This window comes from Tachyglossus aculeatus, chromosome 4, assembly GCF_015852505.1.
Source record: "Tachyglossus aculeatus isolate mTacAcu1 chromosome 4, mTacAcu1.pri, whole genome shotgun sequence".
Classification (NCBI taxonomy): Eukaryota; Metazoa; Chordata; class Mammalia; order Monotremata; family Tachyglossidae; genus Tachyglossus; species Tachyglossus aculeatus.
The window spans coordinates 61499150-61520327 of NC_052069.1; the positions used below are offsets into that span (position 1 = coordinate 61499150).

Here is a 21178-nt window from a genome sequence, read left to right on the forward strand (position 1 = left end):
CACAGAGAAGTTAAGTGACTTGCCCAAAGTCACCCAGCTGCCAGGTGGCGGGGCCAGGATTAGAATCCACGACCTCCGACTCCCAAGCCCGGGCTTGTTCCACTGAGCCACACTGACTTTACTTTCCCAAGTGCTTAGTACAGTGCTCTGCACACGGTAAGCACTAAATAATATTGATGGGTTGACTACAATTCTAAGATAGAATATTGCAAGGTAAGGTGATTTCCTTGTTCCATCAGGAGATAATCTGCTGGCCTTATTGAAGGCACACCTCCTCCAAGAGGCCTTCCCTGACTAAGCCCTCATTTCCTCTTTTCCCGCCCACTTCTGCATCATCCTTATTTGCTCCCTTTATTCACCCCTCCCTCAGCCCCACAACAATTATGTACATATCTGTTCACTGATTTATATTAACGTCTGCCTCTCCTTCTAGACTTTGAGCTTGCTATGGGCAAGGAATATGTCTACCAACTCTGTTGTATTATACACCCCCCCCCCCCCCCAAGCACTTAGTATAGTGCTTTGCACACAGTAAGTGCTCAATAAATATGACTAATTGGCTTTTTATCCCTTGAGAGATTCAACTATGAAACTGACCTCAGACCATTACTATTTATTTTACTTGTACATATTTACTATTCTATTTATTTTGTTAATGATGTGCCTATAGGTATAATTCTATTTATTCTGATGGTTTTGAGACCTGTCTACGTGTTTTGTTTTGTTGTCTCTCTCCCCTTTCTAGACTGTGAGCCCGTTGTTGGGTAGGGACTGTCTCTTTTATGTTGCCGACCTGTACTTCCCAAGCGCTTAGTACAGGCTCTGCACACAGTAAGCGCTCAATAAGCTCCTCCCTTCAAGGCCCTACTGAGAGCTCACCTGCTCCAGGAGGCCTTCCCAGACTGAGCCCCCTCCTTCCTCTCCCCCTCCTCCCCCTCTCCATCCCCCCGCCTTACCTCCTTCCCTTCTCTACAGCACCTGTATATATGTTTGTACGTATTAATTACTCTATTTATTTTACTTGTACATATTCTATTTATTTTATTTTGTTAATATGTTTTGTTCTCTGTCTCCCCCTTCTAGACTGTGAGCCCACTGTTGGGTAGGGTAGGGTCTCTATATGTTGCCAACTTGTACTTCCCAAGCGCTTAGTACAGTGCTCTGCACACGGTAAGCGCTCAATTAATACGACTGAATGAGAAGCAGCATTGCCTACAGGAAACAACAATAGCCTGAGAGTCAGAGTCCCAGCTCTGCCCTTTGTGTGCTAAATGACCTCAGGCAAGTCACTTAACTTCTCTGTGCCTCAGTTACCTCACCTGTAAAATGGAGATTATAGTCTCCTTTCTCTGGTTTAGTCTGTGAGCCCCATGCAGACCAGGGGCTGTGTCCAACCTAATTATCTTGTATCTACCCCAGTGCTTGGCACATAGTAAGCACTAACTAGTACCATAAAAAAAAAATTGGTAACATTCATTCATTCCCACGCTGGCAACTGACAAGAAAGTAATAACCTTTCAACAAATCACTGGACATGGGAGGGGAGCTCTAAGAATTTCATATACAACCACCAGGACCAGCATTTTTCTAGCGAAAATTGAGACTTCCTAAAACCTTTACATATGACCTTGTGTAAGCATTAAGTCATTTTTAAATGGCCATAATAAAAACGGAATTTTTAATACTACTTTCTCCATTCAGAAATCTGCTTTATATTAACTGTCCCCATATCCTCTGTGTGGGACCAAGAGTTTAAAGATAAGCCCCGGGGGGCCAGAGACGGCCAGGAAGGGGGAAGAAATTCATGACTATGCTGGAACTTAATCATCACCATCATCCACTGAATGTGATGGCTCATTCCCGAAGTGCCACTTCAAGAGAACTGAAGTAGAAAGGGTGGTGTATGCCACCACAGAGATAATCAGACAAGCTTAGTCTTTCCTCCTTCTGCCCTCAAATAATCTACACTCACCCCCCGCTGTGGGGCTGGGTTGGGGGTGAGTAAAGAGAGCAAGTCGGGGCGACTTAAAAGGGAGCTGAAGAAAAGGAAAATGGGAAGCGGTCCCCAAAGTAGCCTATTCAACAGCTCTACTCTTTCCTTCTGCGCTGACCTCACCCACATTCCCGCTCCAGTCCACGGACAGCTATGGACCAGTGCGGTGGTGGAGGTAGCTGGGGAGGGGGGGGTGATATGAAAAACTGGGTTGTGCCCTATCCCCTTGAGGAAAACACATTTTATCCTAGAGGCCTCCTGGTTTCCATTCCTCAAGACCCTACCCCACACACTGACCCCCTACAAACTAGAAAAAAAAAATCCTCGGAGTTGGGGGAGGAAATTGAAAATGTTGGGACTGGAGTTCACAGAAGGATGGTCTTCTAGACTGTGAGTCCACTGTTGGGTAGAGACCGTCTCCATATGTTGCCAACTTGTACTTCCCAAGCGCTTAGTCCAGTGCTCTGCACACAGTAAGCGCTCAATAAATACGATTGAATGAATGAATGGTCCCATTTGGCCAATTTACTGATTAAATCCAAACCCTAAGCCATGAGTTCTCTTGCCAAATGTCTCCCAAATCTTCTCCAACTGAATACCCACACCCCTCCGGCGGAACTCCTTGACTTTCAGTTTCTCACTTTATCTTACTTTTTCTGCAACAGTTTCATTCATTCAGTCACTCAATTGTATTTATTGAGCGCTTACTGTGTGCAGAGCACTGTACTAAGCGCTTGGGAAGTACAAGTTAGCAACATATAGAGACGGTCCCCACCCAACAGTGGGCTCACAGTCTAGAAGGGGGAGACAGAGAACAAAACAAAACATATTAACAAAATAAAATAAATAGAATAAACATGTACAAATAGAGTAATAAATATGTACAAACATATATACATATATACAGGTGCTGTGGGGAGGGGAAGGAAGTAAGGCAGGGGGGATGGGGAGGGGGAGGAGGGGGAGAGGAAGGAGGGGGCTCAGTCTGGGAAGGCCTCTTGGAGGAGGTGAGCTCTCAGTAGGGCCTTGAAGGGAGGAAGGGAGCTACCTTGGCGGATGTGCGGAGGGAGGGCATTCCAGGCTAGGGGGATGATGTGGGGATGACATTTTCAGCAAATTAAAAACGTTTTGATCTTGACTCTTTCATGAATATTTAAGTCCTCAGTACCGTCTTGCACTCAGTAAGGACTCAATAACTACCCTGACTAATTCTATTTCTGACCTCTCTGCCGAGGTCTGCAAATATTTCGTACAGAGCTGCCTTCTTCCTCCCAAGTGTATTTCAAAACATAAAATGGAACTTTCCTTGTTCAGTATTTCAATTTGACCTTTCTTCCCCCCACCCGTGGCCCTTTGAAAACGGCTTCTCTGCACATTTGGAAACATTTACCCACTGCTAAAAGTACCATTGATTAATTTGCTTTGCACACAGTACGTGTCCAATAAATATAACTGAATGAATTGACTGATAGCAGCTCTACTTGAAGAATGTACAAGGCAAGGTAAAACCCCTACAAAAATAGTCACACTTTCATTTGCTGTCATCTGAGACATTCAAAAGCAACTTTCTACTAAGGAAGTTTGGGGCGTGGGGGAAGGAGAGATCATATCACCAAGGAGTTCCAGTAGACAACACTGCCAGGCTGTGTTGGCAGTGTTGTCTACTGGAACTTCTTGGTGATATGATCTCTCCTTTCCCCACGCCCCCAACTCATTCTTTGAAATATATAGCCCTGAGATCACAGATACCAAAACGTGACTCAAGGGGAGATAAAGACAGGCTACGTGCTGCTTCCTTAACCAGTTAGATGAATAAACACTTTCCATTCAATACTAAGTCGGCTACCAGTTATTGAGATTTTCTACTTTAATTAAAACGCTTAGAACAATGCTTTGCACATAGTAAGTGCTTAATAAATGCCATCAAAAAAACCCCCAAAAAACACAGACTCTCTTTTTTGGAGCAAGAGGTGGGAGCCGTTGCTGAGCCTCTGAGCAGAGTCTTGGCACTGCCCCTGCTCCTGCTGCGACTGACTCATTTCCTCTCAGCAGAGGCTGTGAGATGAGGAAGAGGTTGCTACAGCCCAGGCTGGCCTAATAGACAGAGCTGGACGCACTTCAGGGAGAATACCTTTCATTCATTCATTCATTCAATCGTATTTATTGAGCACTTACTGTGTGCAGAGCACTATACTAAGCGCTTGGCAAGTCCAAGTCAGCAACATATAGAGACGGTCCCTACCCAACAGCGGGCTCACAGTCTAGAAGGGGGAGACAAACAACAAAACAAAACAAGTAGACAGGTGTCAATACTATCAGAATAAATAGAATTATAGCTATATACACATCATTAATAAAATAGAATCGTAAATATGTACAGGTAAAATAAATAGAGCAATAAATCTGTACAAACATATACGCAGGTGCTGTGGGGAGGGGAAGGAGGTAGGGCAGAGGGGATGGGGAGGAGGAGAGGAAAAAGGGGGCTCAGTCTGGGAAGGCCTCCTGGAGGAGGTGAGCTCTCAGTAGGACTTTGAAGGGAGGAAGAGAGTTAGCTTGGCGGATGTGTGGAGGGAGGGCATCCAGGCCAGGGGAAGGACGTGGGCCGGAGGTCGACGGCGGGACAGGCGAGAACGAGGTACGGTGAGGAGGTTAGCGGTGGCAGAGGAGCGGAGGGTGCGGGCTGGGCTGGAGAAGGAGAGAAGGGAGGTGAGGTAGGAGGGGGCGAGGGGATGGACAGCCTTGAAGCCCAGGGTGAGGAGTTTTTTGCTTGATGTGTAGGTTGACTGGCAGCCACTGGAGATTTTTGAGGAGGGGAGTGACACGCCCAGAGCGTTTCTGCACAAAGATGATCCGGGCAGCGGCGTGAAGTATAGACTGAAGTGGGGAGAGACAGGAGGATGGGAGAGCAGAGAGGAGGCTGATGCACCTTTCCATTGTGAGACCCAGGGCACGTATATGGAGTTTTCACGCTTCCTAATCCTTCTCTAGCCTCTGCCTGTTCTTCCCAAGGCCACAACCCCAGTCCCCTCCTAGCCTGCTCTCAAACCTAACCACCTTAAAGAAGTTGTGTGACCTAATGGATAGAGAAGCATTCTCCTAATGGATGGAGAAGCAGCGTGGCTCAGTGGAAAGAGCCCGGGCTTTGGAGTCAGAGGTCATGGGTTCAAATCCCGGCTCCCCCACTTGTCAGCTGTGTGACTTTGGGCAAGTCACCTCACTTCTCTGTGCCTCAGTGACCTCATCTGTAAAAACGGGGACTAATACTGTGAGCCCCCCTTGGGCAACCTGATCACCTTGTAAGCTCCCCAGCGCTTAGAACAGTGCTTTGCACAGAGTAAGCGCTTCATAAATGCTATCATTATTATTATTATTGAGCACGGGCCTGGGAGTGAAAAGGCCCTGGGTTCTAGTCCCACCTCCGCCACCAGTCTGCTGTGTGATCTCAGGCAAGTCACTTCACTCCTCTGTGCCTCAATTACCTCATATGTAAAATGGGGATCACAGACATAATCCCCACGTGGGACGTGGACTATGTCCAACTTGATTACCTTATATCTACCCCAACACTTAGAACAGTCCGTGGCACACAGTAAATGCTTAACAGACTGTGAGGCCATTGTTGGGTAGGAACCGTCTCTATATGTTGCCGACTCGTACTTCCCAAGCGCTTAGTCCAGTGTTCTGCACACAGTAAACACTCAATAAATACGACTGAATGAATGAAATACCATTAAAAAAAACTTCTCTCTTCTATCTCCCCAGCTAACAACTTCTCTTCTGCCTCCCCAAGAACTAACTCAAACTCCCCACCACCCATACTCAGTTCACCTAAGATTTGACCCTAGGGTTCAGTTATTCCCTAACTCCAATCTATGAGCTGACAGCCAGCTCACAGAAGGACCCTAACCAGTTTTTACACTGTTACAGGATGCAGCAGTGAAAATTCTGCCCCTGGCTGAGTTTTATTTTTCACTATCCACAATAAACATTCAATAAATGTTGAACACTCAATTGGTTGATTGAGTGTTACTAATTCAGCTCATGTCTATTCTATTTATTTTATTTTGTTAGTATGTTTGGTTTTGTTCTCTGTCTCCCCCTTTTAGACTGTGAGCCCACTGTTGGGTAGGGACTGTCTCTAGATGTTGCCAATTTGTACTTCCCAAGCGCTTAGTACAGTGCTCTGCACATAGTAAGCGCTCAATAAATACGATTGATGATGATGATGATGATGACGAGTCTAGGCCCCTATCATTACAGACTCATCCCTCTGTATATAAATAGAGATGAAGGGTGGGTCATCATTTCTGTATCTGCACTGAGTCATTTACAATCCAGAAGTTCAGGCCCTTTAATCTCAGAATCTTTTCAGCCTTCACACCCTTTAACCCTTACGGGAGCAGCGTAGACTGATGAAAAAAGCATCACCATTTCCTTCCCGGGTGACCTTGGCCAAGCCTTTAGAACAGTGCTTTGCACCTAGTAGGCACTTAACAAATGCCATCATTATTATTATTCTCTGTGCCTCAGTTTCCTCCTCTGTAAAAAGGGGATCTGTAAAATCCTGTTCTCCCTCCCGCTTAGGTTTGAGCCCCACGTGGCATGGGGACTCTGTCCAACCTGATTAACTTGAATCTACCCCTGAGTTTAGGAACAGTGCTTTGCACATAGCAAGCGCTTAATAAATGTCATTATTATTATTAACAGGACTTGATACAGAGTAAGCACTTAACAAGCACCATTATCATTCACAGGATAGAGAAGTCTATGCATTGGCATCAAGGAGGAGAGAAAGCGGCCCATGCCCTCTGCCCCTGCAAACAGTCTCTGTCCACCACTTTGTTACTCCACATCAAGGCCTGGCATCCCACCTTCTGTGGAAAAGTAGAGGGGATAAAGGAGGAGGGCAGTTTAACGATAAAAAGCAGGAACGGTTGTGGGGTTCAGACCGTCATCATCATCATCAATCGTATTTATTGAGCGCTTACTGTGTGCAGAGCACTGTACTAAGCGCTTGGGAAGTCCAAGTTGGCAACATATAGAGACAGTCCCTACCCAACAGTGGGCTCACAGTCTAAAAGGGCCCAAAAATGATTCCCTCTCAACAGTGATGTACAGCTTCATTATTGTACGTTGTTTTTCATTCTTTCCATAAGAGTCCCTCCTCTTTCCTCTCACACTCTTCAAGCCATATAATAAGTGTCTTTGTTCCTTTCCCCAGAGCCTTAGTATGGCATCCTATGTAGAGAAAGGGCTTAATACAAGGAAGCAAGAAAACCTACAAGGATCTTGAGACTTGTCCCGACTAAAAAGAGGGGCTGGAAAATGAGTTTTAGGAAGAGGCAAAGCAGGTCTGCAAAAACTACAGATGCTCTGCATTTTATTTAGCAATCTCTATACTCTGAGTCAATGACTAATTTCTTGTACTAAGAATTTAAAAGAGGCTTAGAGGAAGTTTTTTGCTTGCTGTAGACTGCAAGCCCCCTTGTGAGCCAGGATAGCATCTACCCACTTTGCTGCATTATTAATAATAATAATAATAATAATAATAATAATGGTATTTGTTAAAGGCTATGTACTGGGCACTGTACTAAGTGCTGGGGTGGAGACAAGCAAATCAGGTTGGACACAGTCCCTGTCTCACGTGGGGCTCACAGTCCCAATCCCCACTGGACAGTTGAGGTACCTGAGGCCCAGGGAAGTGAAATGACTTGCCCAAGGTCACACAGCAGACAAGCAGCGTGGCTCAGTGGAAAGACCGTGGGTTTGGGAGTCAGAGGTCATGGGTTCGAATCCCCGCTCCGCCACTTGTCAGCTGGGTGACTTTAGGCAAGTCAATTCACTTCTCTGGGCCTCAGTTCCCTCATCTGGAAAATGGGGATGAAGACTGTGAGCCCCACGTGGGACAACCTGATCACCCTGTATCTCCCCCAGCACTTAGAACAGTGCTTGGCACATAGTAAGCGCTTAACAAATACCAAAAATTATGGAAGCAGCGTGGCTCAGTGGAAAGAGCCCGGACTTTGGAGTCAGAGGTCATGGGTTCAAACCCCGGCTCAGCCAATCGTCAGCTGTGTGACTTTGGGCAAGTCACTTAGCTTCTCTGGGCCTCGGTTACCTCATCTGTAAAATGGGGATTAAGACTGTGAGCCCCATGTGGGACAACCTGATCACCTTGTAACCTCCCCACTGCTTAGAACAGTGCTTTGCACATAGTAAGCGCTTAACAAATACCAAAATTATTATTATTAAGTGGCAGCAGAGTCAGACTCAGAACCCATGACCTTCTGACTCTCAGGCCCGCACTGTATTGTACTTTCCCAAGCGTTTAGTACAGAATTCTGCACACCGGCTCCGCCACTTATCAGCTGTGCGACTTTGGGCAAGTCACTCAACTTCTCTGTGCCTCAGTTCCCTCATCTGTCAAACGGGGATGAAGACTGTGAGCCCCCCGTGGGACAACCTGATCCCCTTGTCACCTCCCCAGCGCTTAGAACAGTGCTTTGCAGACTAAGCGCTTAATAAAAAAATGCCATTAGTATTTCGGCCCCTAATTTTATGCAGGGAAACCTGAGTTTCCGGCAAACAGAACTAAATTCTTTAGACTGAAGACCGCCCCGCTCTCCCAGCAAATACCTGCTAATTGGCCCTAGGTGAGGCCTGACGCTCTGCCCCCGAGCCCCCACTCTGGGCTCCAGGCTCCCCCCGAAACCAACTCTTCCCGGACCCCCCAACGGCCCCGGCCCGTCCTTCCCCTGTCTTGGAATGCCCTCCCTCCGCACATCCGCCAAGCTAGCTCCCTTCCTCCCTTCAAAGCCCTACTGAGAGCTCACCTCCTCCAGGAGGCCTTCCCACACTCAGCCCCCTCCTTCCTCTCCCCCTCCTCCCCATCCCCCCCGCCCTACCTCCTGCCCCTCCCCACAGCACCTGTATATATATTTGTACAGATTAATTACTCTATTTTACTTGTACATATTTAAACTTCTATTAATTTTGTTAATGATATGCGTTTAGCTTTGTTCTGACGACTTGACACCTGTCCACATGTTTTGTCTTGTTGTCTGTCCCCCCCTTCTAGCCTGTGAGCCCGCTGTTGGGTAGGGACCGTCTCTATCTGTTGCCGACTCGGACTTCCCAAGCGCTTAGTTCAGTGCTCTGCACACTGTAAGCACTCAATACATACGATTGAATGAATGAATGATTTAATGAATAAATGAATGAATGAATGAATAGCGACGGTCCCTCCCCACCGTCGACCCCCTTGCGGGGCCCGGCTTCTCTCCGCCCCTCCCTCCCCTCCCAAACAGGCGCTTAGCCCAGTGCTCTGCACACAGTAAGCGCTCAATAAATACGATTGAATGAATGATTAAATGAATGAATAAATGAATGATTAAATGAACGAATAAATGAATGATTAAATGAATGAATGACTAGCGACGGTCCCTCCCCACCGTCGACCCCCTTGCGGGTCCCGGCTTCTCTCCGCCCCTTCCCTTCCAAACAGGCGCTTAGTCCAGTGCTCTGCACACTGTAAGCGCTCAATAAATACGATTGAATGAATGAATAAATGAATGGATGAAGGATTAAATGAATGAATGAAAGAATGAATACCGACGGTCCCTCCCCACTGTCGACCCCCTTGCGGTCCCGGCTTCTCTCCGCCCCTTCCCTTCCCTCCCAAACAGGCGCTTAGCCCAGTGCTCTGCACACGGTAAGCGCTCGATAAATACGATTGAATGAATGAATGAATAAATACGATTGAATGAATGAATATATAAACGCATGCATGAATGAATGAATAAAGAAATGAATGAATGAATAGTGACGGTCCCTCCCCACCGTCGACCCCCTTGCGGGTCCCGGCTTCTCTCCGCCCCTTCCCTTCCCTCCCAAACAGGCGTTTAGTCCAGTGCTCTGCACACAGCAAGCGCTCAATAAATACGACTGAATGAATGAATGATTAAATGAATGAATGAATGAATGGCGACGGTCCCTCCCCACCGCCGACCCCCTTGCGGGTCCCGGCTTCTCTCCGCCCCTCCCTTCCCTTCCAAACAGGCGCTTAGTCCAGGGCTCTGCACACAGTAAGGGCTCAATAAATACGACTGAATAAATGAATGAATAAATAAATAAATGAATGAAGGATTAAATGAATGAATGAAAGAATGAATATCGAAGGTCCCTTCCCACCGTCGACCCCCTTGCGGGTCCCGGCTTCTCTCCGCCCCTTCCCTTCCCTCCCAAACAGGTGCTTAGTCCAGTGCTCTGCATACGCTAAGCGCTCGATAAATACGATTGAATGAATGAATGAATGAATAAGTGCATGAATGAATGAAGAAATGAATGAATGAATGAATAGCGACGGTCCCTTCCCACCGTCGACCCCCTTGCGGGTCCCGGCTTCTCTCCGGCCCTCCCTTCCCTCCCAAACAGGCGCCTAGTCCAGGGCTCTGCACACAGTAAGCGCTCAATAAATACAATTGAATGAATGAATGATTAAATGAATAAATGAATGAATGAATAGCGACGGTCCCTTCCCACCGTCGACCCCCTTGCGGGTCCCGGCTTCTCTCCGCCCCTTCCCTTCCCTCCCAAACAGGCGCCTAGTCCAGTGCTCTGCACAGGGTAAGCGCTCGATAAATACGATTGAATGAATGAATGAATAAGTGCATGAATGAATGAATGAATAAAGAAATGAATTAATGAACAGCGACGGTCCCTCCCCACCGTCGACCCCCTTGTGGGGCCCGGCTTCTCTCCGGCCCTCCCCTTCCCTCCCAAAAAGGCGCTTAGTCCAGTGCTCTGCACACGGTAAGCGCTCGATAAATACGATCGAATGAATGAATGAATGCGTGCATGAATGAATGAATGAATAAAGAAATGAATGAATGAATAGCGACGGTCCCCCCCCCACCGCCGACCCCCTTGCGGGTCCCGGCTTCTCTCCGCCCCTTCCCTTCCCTCCCAAACAGGCGCTTAGCCCAGTGCTCTGCACACGGTAAGCGCTCAATAAATACGATTGAATGAATGAATGAATAAATACGATTGAATAAATGAATATATAAATGCATGCATGAATGAATGAATAAAGAAATGAATGAATGACTAGCGACGGTCCCTCCCCACCGTCGACCCCCTTGCGGGTCCCGGCTTCTCTCCGCCCCTTCCCTTCCCTCCCAAACAGGCGCTTAGTCCAGTGCTCTGCACACGGTAAGCGCTCAGTAAATACGATTGAATGAATGAATGAATGATTAAATGAATGAATGAATGAATATCGACGGTCCCTCCCCACCGTCGACCCCCTTGCGGGTCCCGGCTTCTCTCCGCCCCTTCCCTTCCCTCCCAAACAGGCGCTTAGTCCAGTGCTCTGCACACGGTAAGCGCTCAGTAAATACGATTGAATGAATTAATGAATGAATAAATGAATGAATGAATGACTAGCGACGGTCCCTCCCCACCGTCGACCCCCTTGCGGGTCCCGGCTTCTCTCCGCCCCTTCCCTTCCCTCCCAAACAGGCGCTTAGTCCAGTGCTCTGCACACGGTAAGCGCTCGATAAATACGATCGAATGAATGAATGAATGCGTGCATGAATGAATGAATGAATAAAGAAATGAATGAATGAATAGCGACGGTCCCCCCCCACCGCCGACCCCCTTGCGGGTCCCGGCTTCTCTCCGCCCCTTCCCTTCCCTCCCAAACAGGCGCTTAGTCCACGGCTCTGCACACTGTAAGCGCTCGATAAATACGACTGAATGAATGATTAAATGAATGAATGAATGAATGAATGAATATCGACGGCCCCTCCCCACCGTCGACCCCCTTGTGGGGTCCCGGCTTCTCTCCGCCCCCTCCCTTCCCTCCCAAACAGGCGCTTAGTCCGGTGCTCTGCACACGGTGAGCGCTCGATACGTACGACTGACTGACGGACTGACTGACTAGACGCCCCCCGGCCCTGGCGCCCGCCCCCCTCCGGTCCGGTCCGGTCCGATCCGGTCCGATCCGGTCCCGTCTCCCGCCTCCCGCGGCCCCCACCTCCTCGGCGTCGCTCCCGAGCGGGAGGCGCAGGTCGGCGAGGGCTCGGTGCAGCTCGGCGATGTCCACCCTGCCGTCCGCGTTTTGGTCCAGTTTCCCGAACAGGGACTCGTAGCGGGAGCGGGACCGGCCGTCGGGCTCCTCGAAGGCCGCCATGGCCAAGGGGGCCCCCGGGGGGACCGACGGGAGACGGGGGACGGACGAGGGACAGGACGGTCCGGGCGGGCCGAACCTCCTGCGGCTCTGAGGGAACGAGGGAGGAGGCCTCAGGGGGGCGGGGCCTCAGGGGGGCGGGGCCCGGGTCCGCCTATCGGGACGCCGCTTCCGCGCTTCGGGTGGGCGGGGCCTCAGGAGGGCGGGCCCCGGTCCGCCTATCAGGACGTCCCTTCCGCGGACTCGGTGGGCGGGGCCTAGGGGGGCGGGGCCCGGATCCCCCAATCAGGCCTCCGCGGGCTGCGTGGGCGGGGCCTGAGTCCGCCAATCAGGCCTCCGCGGGCTGGGCGGCTTCGGAGGGCGGGGGTCTGTGCGTGGGCGGGGCCCGGGTCCGCCTATCAGGACGCCGCTTCCGCGGCTGGGGGGCGGGGCCTCAGGAGGGCGGGGCCCGGGTCCTCCTACCAGGACGTCGCTTCCGCGGTCTCGGGGGGCGGGGCCCGGGGGGCGGAGCTTCAGGAGGGCGGGACCTGGATCCGCCAATCAGGCCTCCGCAGGCTGGGTGGGCGGGCCTCTGGAAGGCGGGGCCTTCGTCCGCCAATGAGGCCTCCGCGGGCTTCGGGGCTTCGGAGGGAGGGGTCCGTGCGTGGGCGGGGCCCGGGTCCGCCTATCAGGATGCAGCTTCCGCGGCTGGGTGGGCGGGGCCTCCGGAGGGCGGGGCCCGGATCCGTCTATCAGAACGCCTATTCCGCGGTCTCGGTGGGCGGGGCCTGGGGGGCGGGGCCTCAGAAGGGCGGGACCCGGATCCACCAATCAGGCCTCCGCGGGCTGTGGGCTTCAGAGGGCGGGGTCCGTGCGTGGGCGGGGCTCGCGTCCGCCAATCAGGCCTCCGCGGGCAGAGGGGGGGCTCCGGAGGGCGGGGCCTGCGAGTGGGCGGGGCCCGGCTCCGCCTATCAGGACGCAGCTACCGCGGCTGGGTGGGCGGGCCCTCAGGGGGGCGGGGCCCGGTTCCGCCTATCAGGACGTCGCTTCCGCACTCTGGGTGGGCGGGCCCTCCGGAGGGCGGAGCCCGGGTACGCCTATCAGGACGTCGCTTCCGCGGCCGCGGTGGGCGTGGCCTAGGGGGGCGGAGCCTCAGGAGGGCGAGAACCGGATCCGCCAATCCGGCCTCCGCGGGCTAGGGGCTTCAGGGGGCGGGGGTCTGTGCGTGGGCGGGGCCCGAGTCCGCCTATAATAATAATAATGGCATTTATTAAGCACTTACTCTGTGCAAAGCACTGTTCTAAGCGCTGGGGCGGTTACAAGGTGATCAGGCCGTCCCACAGGGGCCCACAGTCTTCATCCCCCATTTGACAGATGAGGGAACTGAGGCCCAGAGAAGTAAAGTGACTTCCCCAAGGTCACACAGCAGACAATTGGCAGAGTCGACATTTGAACCCATGACCTCTGACTCCAAAGCACGGGCTCTTTCCACTGAGCCACGCTGCTTCACGCCTAACAGGAAGCAGCTTTCGCGGCTGGGTGGGCGGGGCCTCCAGAGGGCAGGGCCCGGGTCTGCCTATCAGGACGTCAATTCAGCGGTCTCGGTGGGCCGGGACTAGGGGGCGGAGCCTCAGGAGGGCGGGGCCCGGATCCGCCAATCAGGCCCCCGCGGGCTGGGGGCTTCGGAGGGCGGGGTCTGTGCGTGGGCGGAGCCCGGGGCCGCCTATCAGGATGCAGCTTCCGCGGCTGGGTGGGCGGGGCCTCAGGGGGGCGGGGCACGGGTCCGCCTATCAGGACGTCGCTCCACGGTCGCGGAGGGCGGGGCCTCAGGAGGGCGGGGCCCGGATCCGCCAATCAAGCCTCCGCAGGCTGGGTGGGCGGGGCCCGAGTCCGCCAATCAGGCCTCCGCGGGCTGAGGGAGGCTCCGGGGGCGGGGCCTGCGAGTGGGCGGGGCCCAGGTCCGCCTATCAGGATGCAGCTTCCGCGGCTGGGTGGGCGGAGCCCGAGGGAGGGCGGGGCCTGGATCCGCCAATCACCAGGCCTCCGCGGGCTGGGTGGGCGGGGCCTCGGGGAGGGCGGGGCCTCGGGGAGGGCGGGGCCGGGTGATTGACGGGGCCCCGGGCCGCCTATCAGGCCGCCGCCAAGCGGAATTGTAATTATAATCATGGCATTTATTCAACGCTCACTATACGCCTGGCGCTGTACTAAGCTCTGGGGTGGATTCAAGCAAACTGAGGTGGACACAGTCTCATAGCCTCAACCCCCATTTTACAGATGAGGGAACTGAGGCCCAAAGAAGTGAAGTGACTTACCCAAGGTCGCCCAGCAATCAATCAATCAATCAATCAATAAGTGCCGCTGAAGAAAAGCATTCCTAATCTCGACTTCAAGAGCCCTGAGCTATAATCAATCAATCGTATTTATTGAGCGCTTACTGTGTGCAGAGCACTGGACTAAGCGCTTGGGAAGTACAAGTAGGCAACATATGGAGACGGTCCCTACCCAACAGCGGGCTCACAGTCTAGAAGGGGGAGACAGACAACAAAAGAAAACATGCTAACAAAATAAAATAAATAGAACAGATATGTACAAGTAAAATAAATAATAAATAAATAAATAGTGTAATAAATACGTACAAACATGTATACATATATACAGGTGCTGTGGGGAAGGGAAGGAGGTAAGATGGGGGGGATCATCATCATCATCATCAATCGTATTTATTGAGCGCTTACTATGTGCAGAGCACTGTACTAAGCGCTTGGGAAGTACAAATTGGCAACATATAGAGACAGTCCCTACCCAACAGTGGGCTCACAGTCTAAAAGGGGGAGACAGAGAACAGAACCAAACGTACTAACAAAATAAAATAAATAGAATAGATATGTACAAGTAAAATAAAGTAATAAATATGTACAAACATATATACATATATACAGGTGCTGTGGGGAAGGGAAGGAGGTAAGATGGGGGGGATGGAGAGGGGGACGAGGGGGAGAGGAAGGAAGGGGCTCAGTGTGGGAAGGCCTCCTGGAGGAGGTGAGCTCTCAGCAGGGCCTTGAAGGGAGGAAGAGAGCGAGCTTGGCGGAGGGGCAGAGGGAGGGCATTCCAGACAGACAAGTGGCGGAGTCGGGATTAGAACCTATGAACTCCTGACTCCCAGGCGTGTGCTCTATAATAATAATAATAATAATAATAATAATAATAATAATGGCATTTATTAAGCGCTTACTATGTGCAAAGTACTGTTCATTCATTCACTCATTCAATCATATTTATTGAGCGCTTACTGTGTGCAGAGCACTGGACTAAGCGCTTGGGAAGTACAAGTTGGCAACACATAGAGCCGGTAGGGAGGCAGGATGGTGACAACCGCAAAGAATCAATCAATCAATCAATCAATCAATCGTATTTCTTGAGCACTTTCTGTGTGCAGAGCACTGTACTAAGCGCTTGGGAAGTACAAGTTGGCAACACATAGAGACGGTCCCTACCCAACAGTGGGCTCACAGTCTAGAAGGGGGGGACAGAGAACAAAACCAAACATATTAACAAAATAAAATAAATAGAATAGATATGTACAAGTAAAATAAATAAATAAATCGAGTAATAAATACGTGCAAACATATATACATATATACAGGTGCTGTGGGAAAGGGAAGGAGGTAAGGAGGAAAGAAGGGCAGAGGGAGGGTTCTTGCTTGACTCGCGGCCATGCCCATTCCCCCCGTTTTAGGGTTTTTTTCCTCTGCCCTGTCCTTCCCCTCATTAAGCGCTTAGTACAGTGCTCTGCACACAGTAAGCGCTCAATAAATACGATAGAGTGAATATGAGCAGTTGTGTAACACCTCGACTAAATGCAGTTACAGCTGACGACTCTCTCGGCCCAACCTCAGGACACGTCGGACGGGGCAACCACCCAGCACGTTTCCTCTTCTTGTATTCTCCAATGCTCAAAGTCCTCTAATAATAATAATAATTATTATTATTATTATAGTATTTGTTAAGTGGTTACTACGTACCAGGCACCGTTCTAAGCGCTGGGGTAGATAGAAAGTAATTTGGGTTGGACGCAGTCCCCGTTCCACATAGGGCTCACATTCTTAATCCCCATTATACAGAGAGGGAACTGAGGCCCCGAGAAGTGAATTGACTCGCCCGAAGTCACCCAGCAGACAAGTGGTGGAGTCGGGATTAGAACCCAGGACCTACTCACTCCCAGGCCTGTGCTCTACCCACTGGGCCACACTGCTTCTCTAGCTTCTACCTGCCCAAAGTATCCACCCAATCCCTCACCTGCCGATACTTCCAAGCCAGGGAGTGTGAAAGGGGAAGGGACCGTCTCTATATCAATCAATCAATCAATCGTATTTATTGAGCACTTACTATGTGCAGAGCACTGTACTAAGCGCTTGGGAAGTACAAATTGGCATCACATAGAGACAGTCCCTACCCAACAGTGGGCTCACAGTCTATATGTTGCCAACTTGTACTTCCCAAGCGCTCAGTACAGTGCTCTGCGCACAGTAAGCGCTCAATTAAATACGATTGATTGACTGAATGAGATTTTTCCTGAACGATGGAGAACTCTGAATTGCAGGGAGGGTCCAAGCCGTTGTGCCAAACAGTCCTCTAGATTGTAAGCTCATGGTGTACAGGGAAAATGTCTTCCAACTATTGTGTTGTGCTCTCCCAGTTGCTTCATACAGCACACTTCACGCAGTAAGGGCTCCCAGACTGAGCCCCCTTTTTCCTCTCCTCCTCCCCATCCCCTCCACCCTACCTCCTTCCCCTCCCCACAGCAACTGGACATAGCGGGAGGGGGCCTCTATCCCTCTTCATCCATTCATTCATTCATTGGAGAAGCAGCGTGGCTCAGTGGAAAGAGCCCGGGCTTTGGAGTCAGAGGTCATGGGTTCAAATCCCGGCTCCGCCAACTGTCAGCTGGGTGACTTTGGGCAAGTCACTTCACTTCTCTGGGCCTCAGTTCCCTCATCTGTCAAATGGGGATGAAGACTGTGAGCCCCTGTGGGACAACCTGATCACCTTGTAACCTCCCCAGCGTTTAGAACAGTGCTCTGCACGTAGTAAGCGCTTAATAAATGCCATCATTATTGTTATTATTCATTCATTCAATCCTATTTATTGAGCGCCTACCGTGTGTAGGGCACTGCACTAAGTGCTCAGGAGAGTACAATAGAACAATAACAATTCCCCTGGCCTGTAATGCCCTCCCTCTGCCCATCCGCCAAGCTAGCTCTCTCCCTCCCTTCAAAGCCCTACTGAGAGCTCACCTCCTCCAGGAGGCCTGCCCACACTGAGCCCCCTCCCTCCTCTCAATCAATCAATCAATCAATCGTATTTATTGAGCACTTACTGTGTGCAGAGCACTGTGCTAAGCGCTTGGGAAGTACAATTTGGCAACATATAGAAACAGTCCCTACCCAACAGCGGGCTCACAGTCTAGAAGGGAGAGACAGAGAACAAAACCAAACATATTAACAAAATAAAATAGAATAGATATGTACAAGTAAAATAAATAAATAGAGTAATAAATATGTACAAACATATATACATATATACAGGTGCTGTGGGGAAGGGAAGGAGGTAAGACGGTGGGGAAGGAGAGGGGGATGAGGGGGAGAGGAAAGAAGCTCAGTCTGGGAAGGCCTCCAGGCCTCTCCCCTGCCTTACCTCCTTCCCCTCCCCACAGCACCTGTATATATGTATATATGTTTGTACGTATTTATTACTCTATTTATTCATTTTATTTGTACATATTTATTCTATTTATTTTATTTTGTTAATATGTTTTGTTTTGTTGTCTGTCTCCCCCTTCTAGACTGTGAGCCCGCTGTTGGGTAGGGACCGTCTCTAGATGTTGCCAACTTGGACTTCCCAAGCGCTTAGTACAGTGCTCTGTGCACAGTAAGCGCTCAATAAATACGATTGAATGAATGAATGAATATTTGTACAAATGTATTACTGTATTTATTACTTGGTCATGTTTACTATTTATATTTTGTTAATGATGTGCATCTAGCTTTAATTCTATTTGTTCTGACGATTTTGACACCTGTCCACATGTTTGGTTTTGTTGTCTGTCTCCCCCTTCTAGACTGTGAGCCCACTGTTGGGTAGGGACCGTCTCTGTATGTTACCGACTTGTGCTTCCCAAGCGCTTAGTACAGTGCTCTGCACGCAGTAAGCGCTCAGTAAATACGATTGATTGAATGAATGAATGAATGAACAAATAAATGCCATTGATTGATTGATTCTCTCCCTCGAATCCTCCCTCCCATATCCAATGAGCAAAGGACTCCTTTAGAGTGGCCGCCGTGACTTTCCAAATTGTCATTCCCTTTGAAGTGGGAAATTTACCAGGAAATTCAATGGGCAGAAGCAGAGGTTGCATCCCCACGGGTCCCACGGGGGCTCTGAGGTCTGCGGCTGATTTCTTCATTCAATTGTATTTATTGAGCGCTTCCTGTGTGCAGAGCACTGGACTAAGCGTTTGGGAAGTACAAGTCGGCAACATATAGAGACGGTCCCTACCCAACAGCGGGCTCACAGGATAGAAACCCACCAGGACCCAAAAGCTGCAGACGTTCAGTTAGTGTCTGGGTTTCTGCCGGTTACGTGAGTGTGGGAGTGGAAGCAGCAGACTGAGGGTGCAGGGGTTGAAGGGCATGTACCCTCCCATCAATGGCCCTACTGAGAGCTCACCTCCTCCAGGAGGCCTTCCCAGACAGAGCCCCTTCCTTCCTCTCCCCCTCATCCCCCTCTCCATCCCCCGCATCTTACCTCCTTCCCTTCCCCACAGCACCTGTATATATGGATATATGTTTGTACATATTTATTCTCTGTTAATTTATTTGTTTATTTATTTATTTATTTTACTTGTACATATCTATTCTATTTATTTTATTTTGTTAGTATGTTTGGTTTTGTTCTCTGTCTCCCCCTTTTAGACTGTGAGCCCACTGTTGGGTAGGGACTGTCTCTATATGTTGCCAATTTGTACTTCCCAAGCGCTTAGTACAGTGCTCTGCACACAGTAAGCGCTCAATAAATACAATTGATTGATTGATTGACAGCACTCATGATCCCAAGCACTTAGTACAGTGCTCTGCACACAGTAAGCGCTCAATAAATACGATTGAATGAATGAATGAATTCAAAGCCCTACTGAGAGCTCACCTCCTCCAGGATGCCTTCCCAGACTGAGCTCGCTTTTTCCTCTCCTCCTCCCCATTCATTCATTCAATCGTATTTATTGAGCGCTTACTGTGTGCAGAGCACTGGACTAAGCGCTTGGGAAGTACAAACTGGCAACATATAGAGACGGTCCCTACCCAACAATGGGCTCACAGGCTAGAAGGGGGAGACAGACAACAAAACAAAACAAAACAAAACATATGAACAAAATAAAACAAATAGAATAGTAAATATGCACAAGTAAAATAGAGTAATAAATCTGTACAAACATATATACAGGTACTGTGGGGAGGGGAAGGAGGTAGGGCGGGGGGGGTGGGGAGGGGGAGAATAAGACCTCTGAATATGACCTCTAGGTACACGCTATCCTTTACGTACATGACAAAGAAATGAGTTAAGAAACTGTCTAAGTTTTGTGAAAGTGTACGATTGTGAGTGCTTTAATTTTGAATTAAATCAAAATTAAATCCCCCTCGCCCCCCTCTCCATCCCCCTCATCTTACCTCCTTCCCTTCCCCACAGCACCTGTATATATGTATATATGTTTGTACAGATTTATTACTCTATTTATTTATTTATTTATTTTACTTGTACATATCTATTCTATTTATTTTATTTTGTTAGTATGTTTGGTTTTGCTCTCTGTCTCCCCCTTTTAGACTGTGAGCCCACTGTTGGGTAGGGACGGTCTCTATATGTTGCCAACTTGTACTTCCCAAGCGCTTAGTACAGTGCTCTGCATACAGTAAGTGCTCAATAAATATGATTGATTGATTGATTGATTGAATGTAATGTATCTTGGATCTGGATTCATGAGTAAATTCATTCAGGAAATGGGTTTTTTTTAAATCAAGTTCAATGTCAAAAAGGTGCTACCCCCTCGCCCCTCAACAGTGCCCCATTCTCACCTCTTCTCTCCATTGTCTCTTAGACTGTGAGCCCACTGTTGGGTAGGGACTGTCTCTAGATGTTGCCAATTTGTACTTCCCAAGCGCTTAGTACAGTGCTCTGCACATAGTAAGCGCTCAATAAATACGATTGATGATGATGACGATTGCCTCCTGCTTCGTAGCTGTCAGTTCATGTCCCACTTTTCATCGGCCTTCCTTGGCAAGCTGGCAATATTGGTCCAGGCCACGGCAGGTCAGCATGGCAGTTGCCCAGGATAGGTTATTGGAAGAGGTAGTGATGTCCTTCCCCTCCCCGCAGCACCGTTTGTACAGATTTATTACTCTATTTTACTTGTACATATTTACCCTTCTATTTATTTTGTTAATGATGTGCATCTAGCTTTATTTCTATTTATTCTGACGACTTGACACCTGTCCACATGTTTTGTTTTGTTGTCTGTCTCCCCCTTCTAGACTGTGAGCCCGTTGTTGGGTAGGGACCGTCTCTAGATGTTGCCAACTTGGACTTCCCAATCGCTTAGTACAGTGCTCTACACACAACAAGCGCTCAATAAATACGATTGAATGAATGAATGACTGTACATATACTTTGCAGCTTCTCCTCTCGATCATTTATTCAATGTCTAGGGGGGGCAGCTCCAGGCCCTGAACCACCCTGAGGAAAACTCTAGGCCTCAGGGAAATGAATGGCAGATCCCAGGAAGAATTGGGTCATCATCACTATCATGACTATCACCCCAGGGAAGCAGGAGAGCTGAGTCACCTGCAGAGACCGGGTCATAAATTAGATTAAAATATTCTTCCAGTGAACACTAATTGAGTGAATAAAAATTCAGTTTGTTCTTGTGAAAACATGATTCAAAAAGAAAAGAAAGGATTTATTGCTGG

General features: G+C 49.5%; 1 protein-coding gene across 1 annotated transcript in view; it reads right to left on the reverse strand.

Annotated features, from left to right (window-relative positions):
* SLC25A24 (solute carrier family 25 member 24) overlaps positions 1 to 12241 on the reverse strand; it is a 77429-nt gene extending 65188 nt beyond the window's left edge. Inside the window, exon 1 of the mRNA XM_038745281.1 lies at positions 12030 to 12241. Within this exon, the coding sequence (XP_038601209.1) occupies positions 12030 to 12185 (156 nt within the window). The 5' untranslated portion in view covers positions 12186 to 12241. The remainder of the gene's footprint in view (positions 1 to 12029) is intronic.
* Positions 12242 to 21178: the final 8937 nt, after the last annotated feature.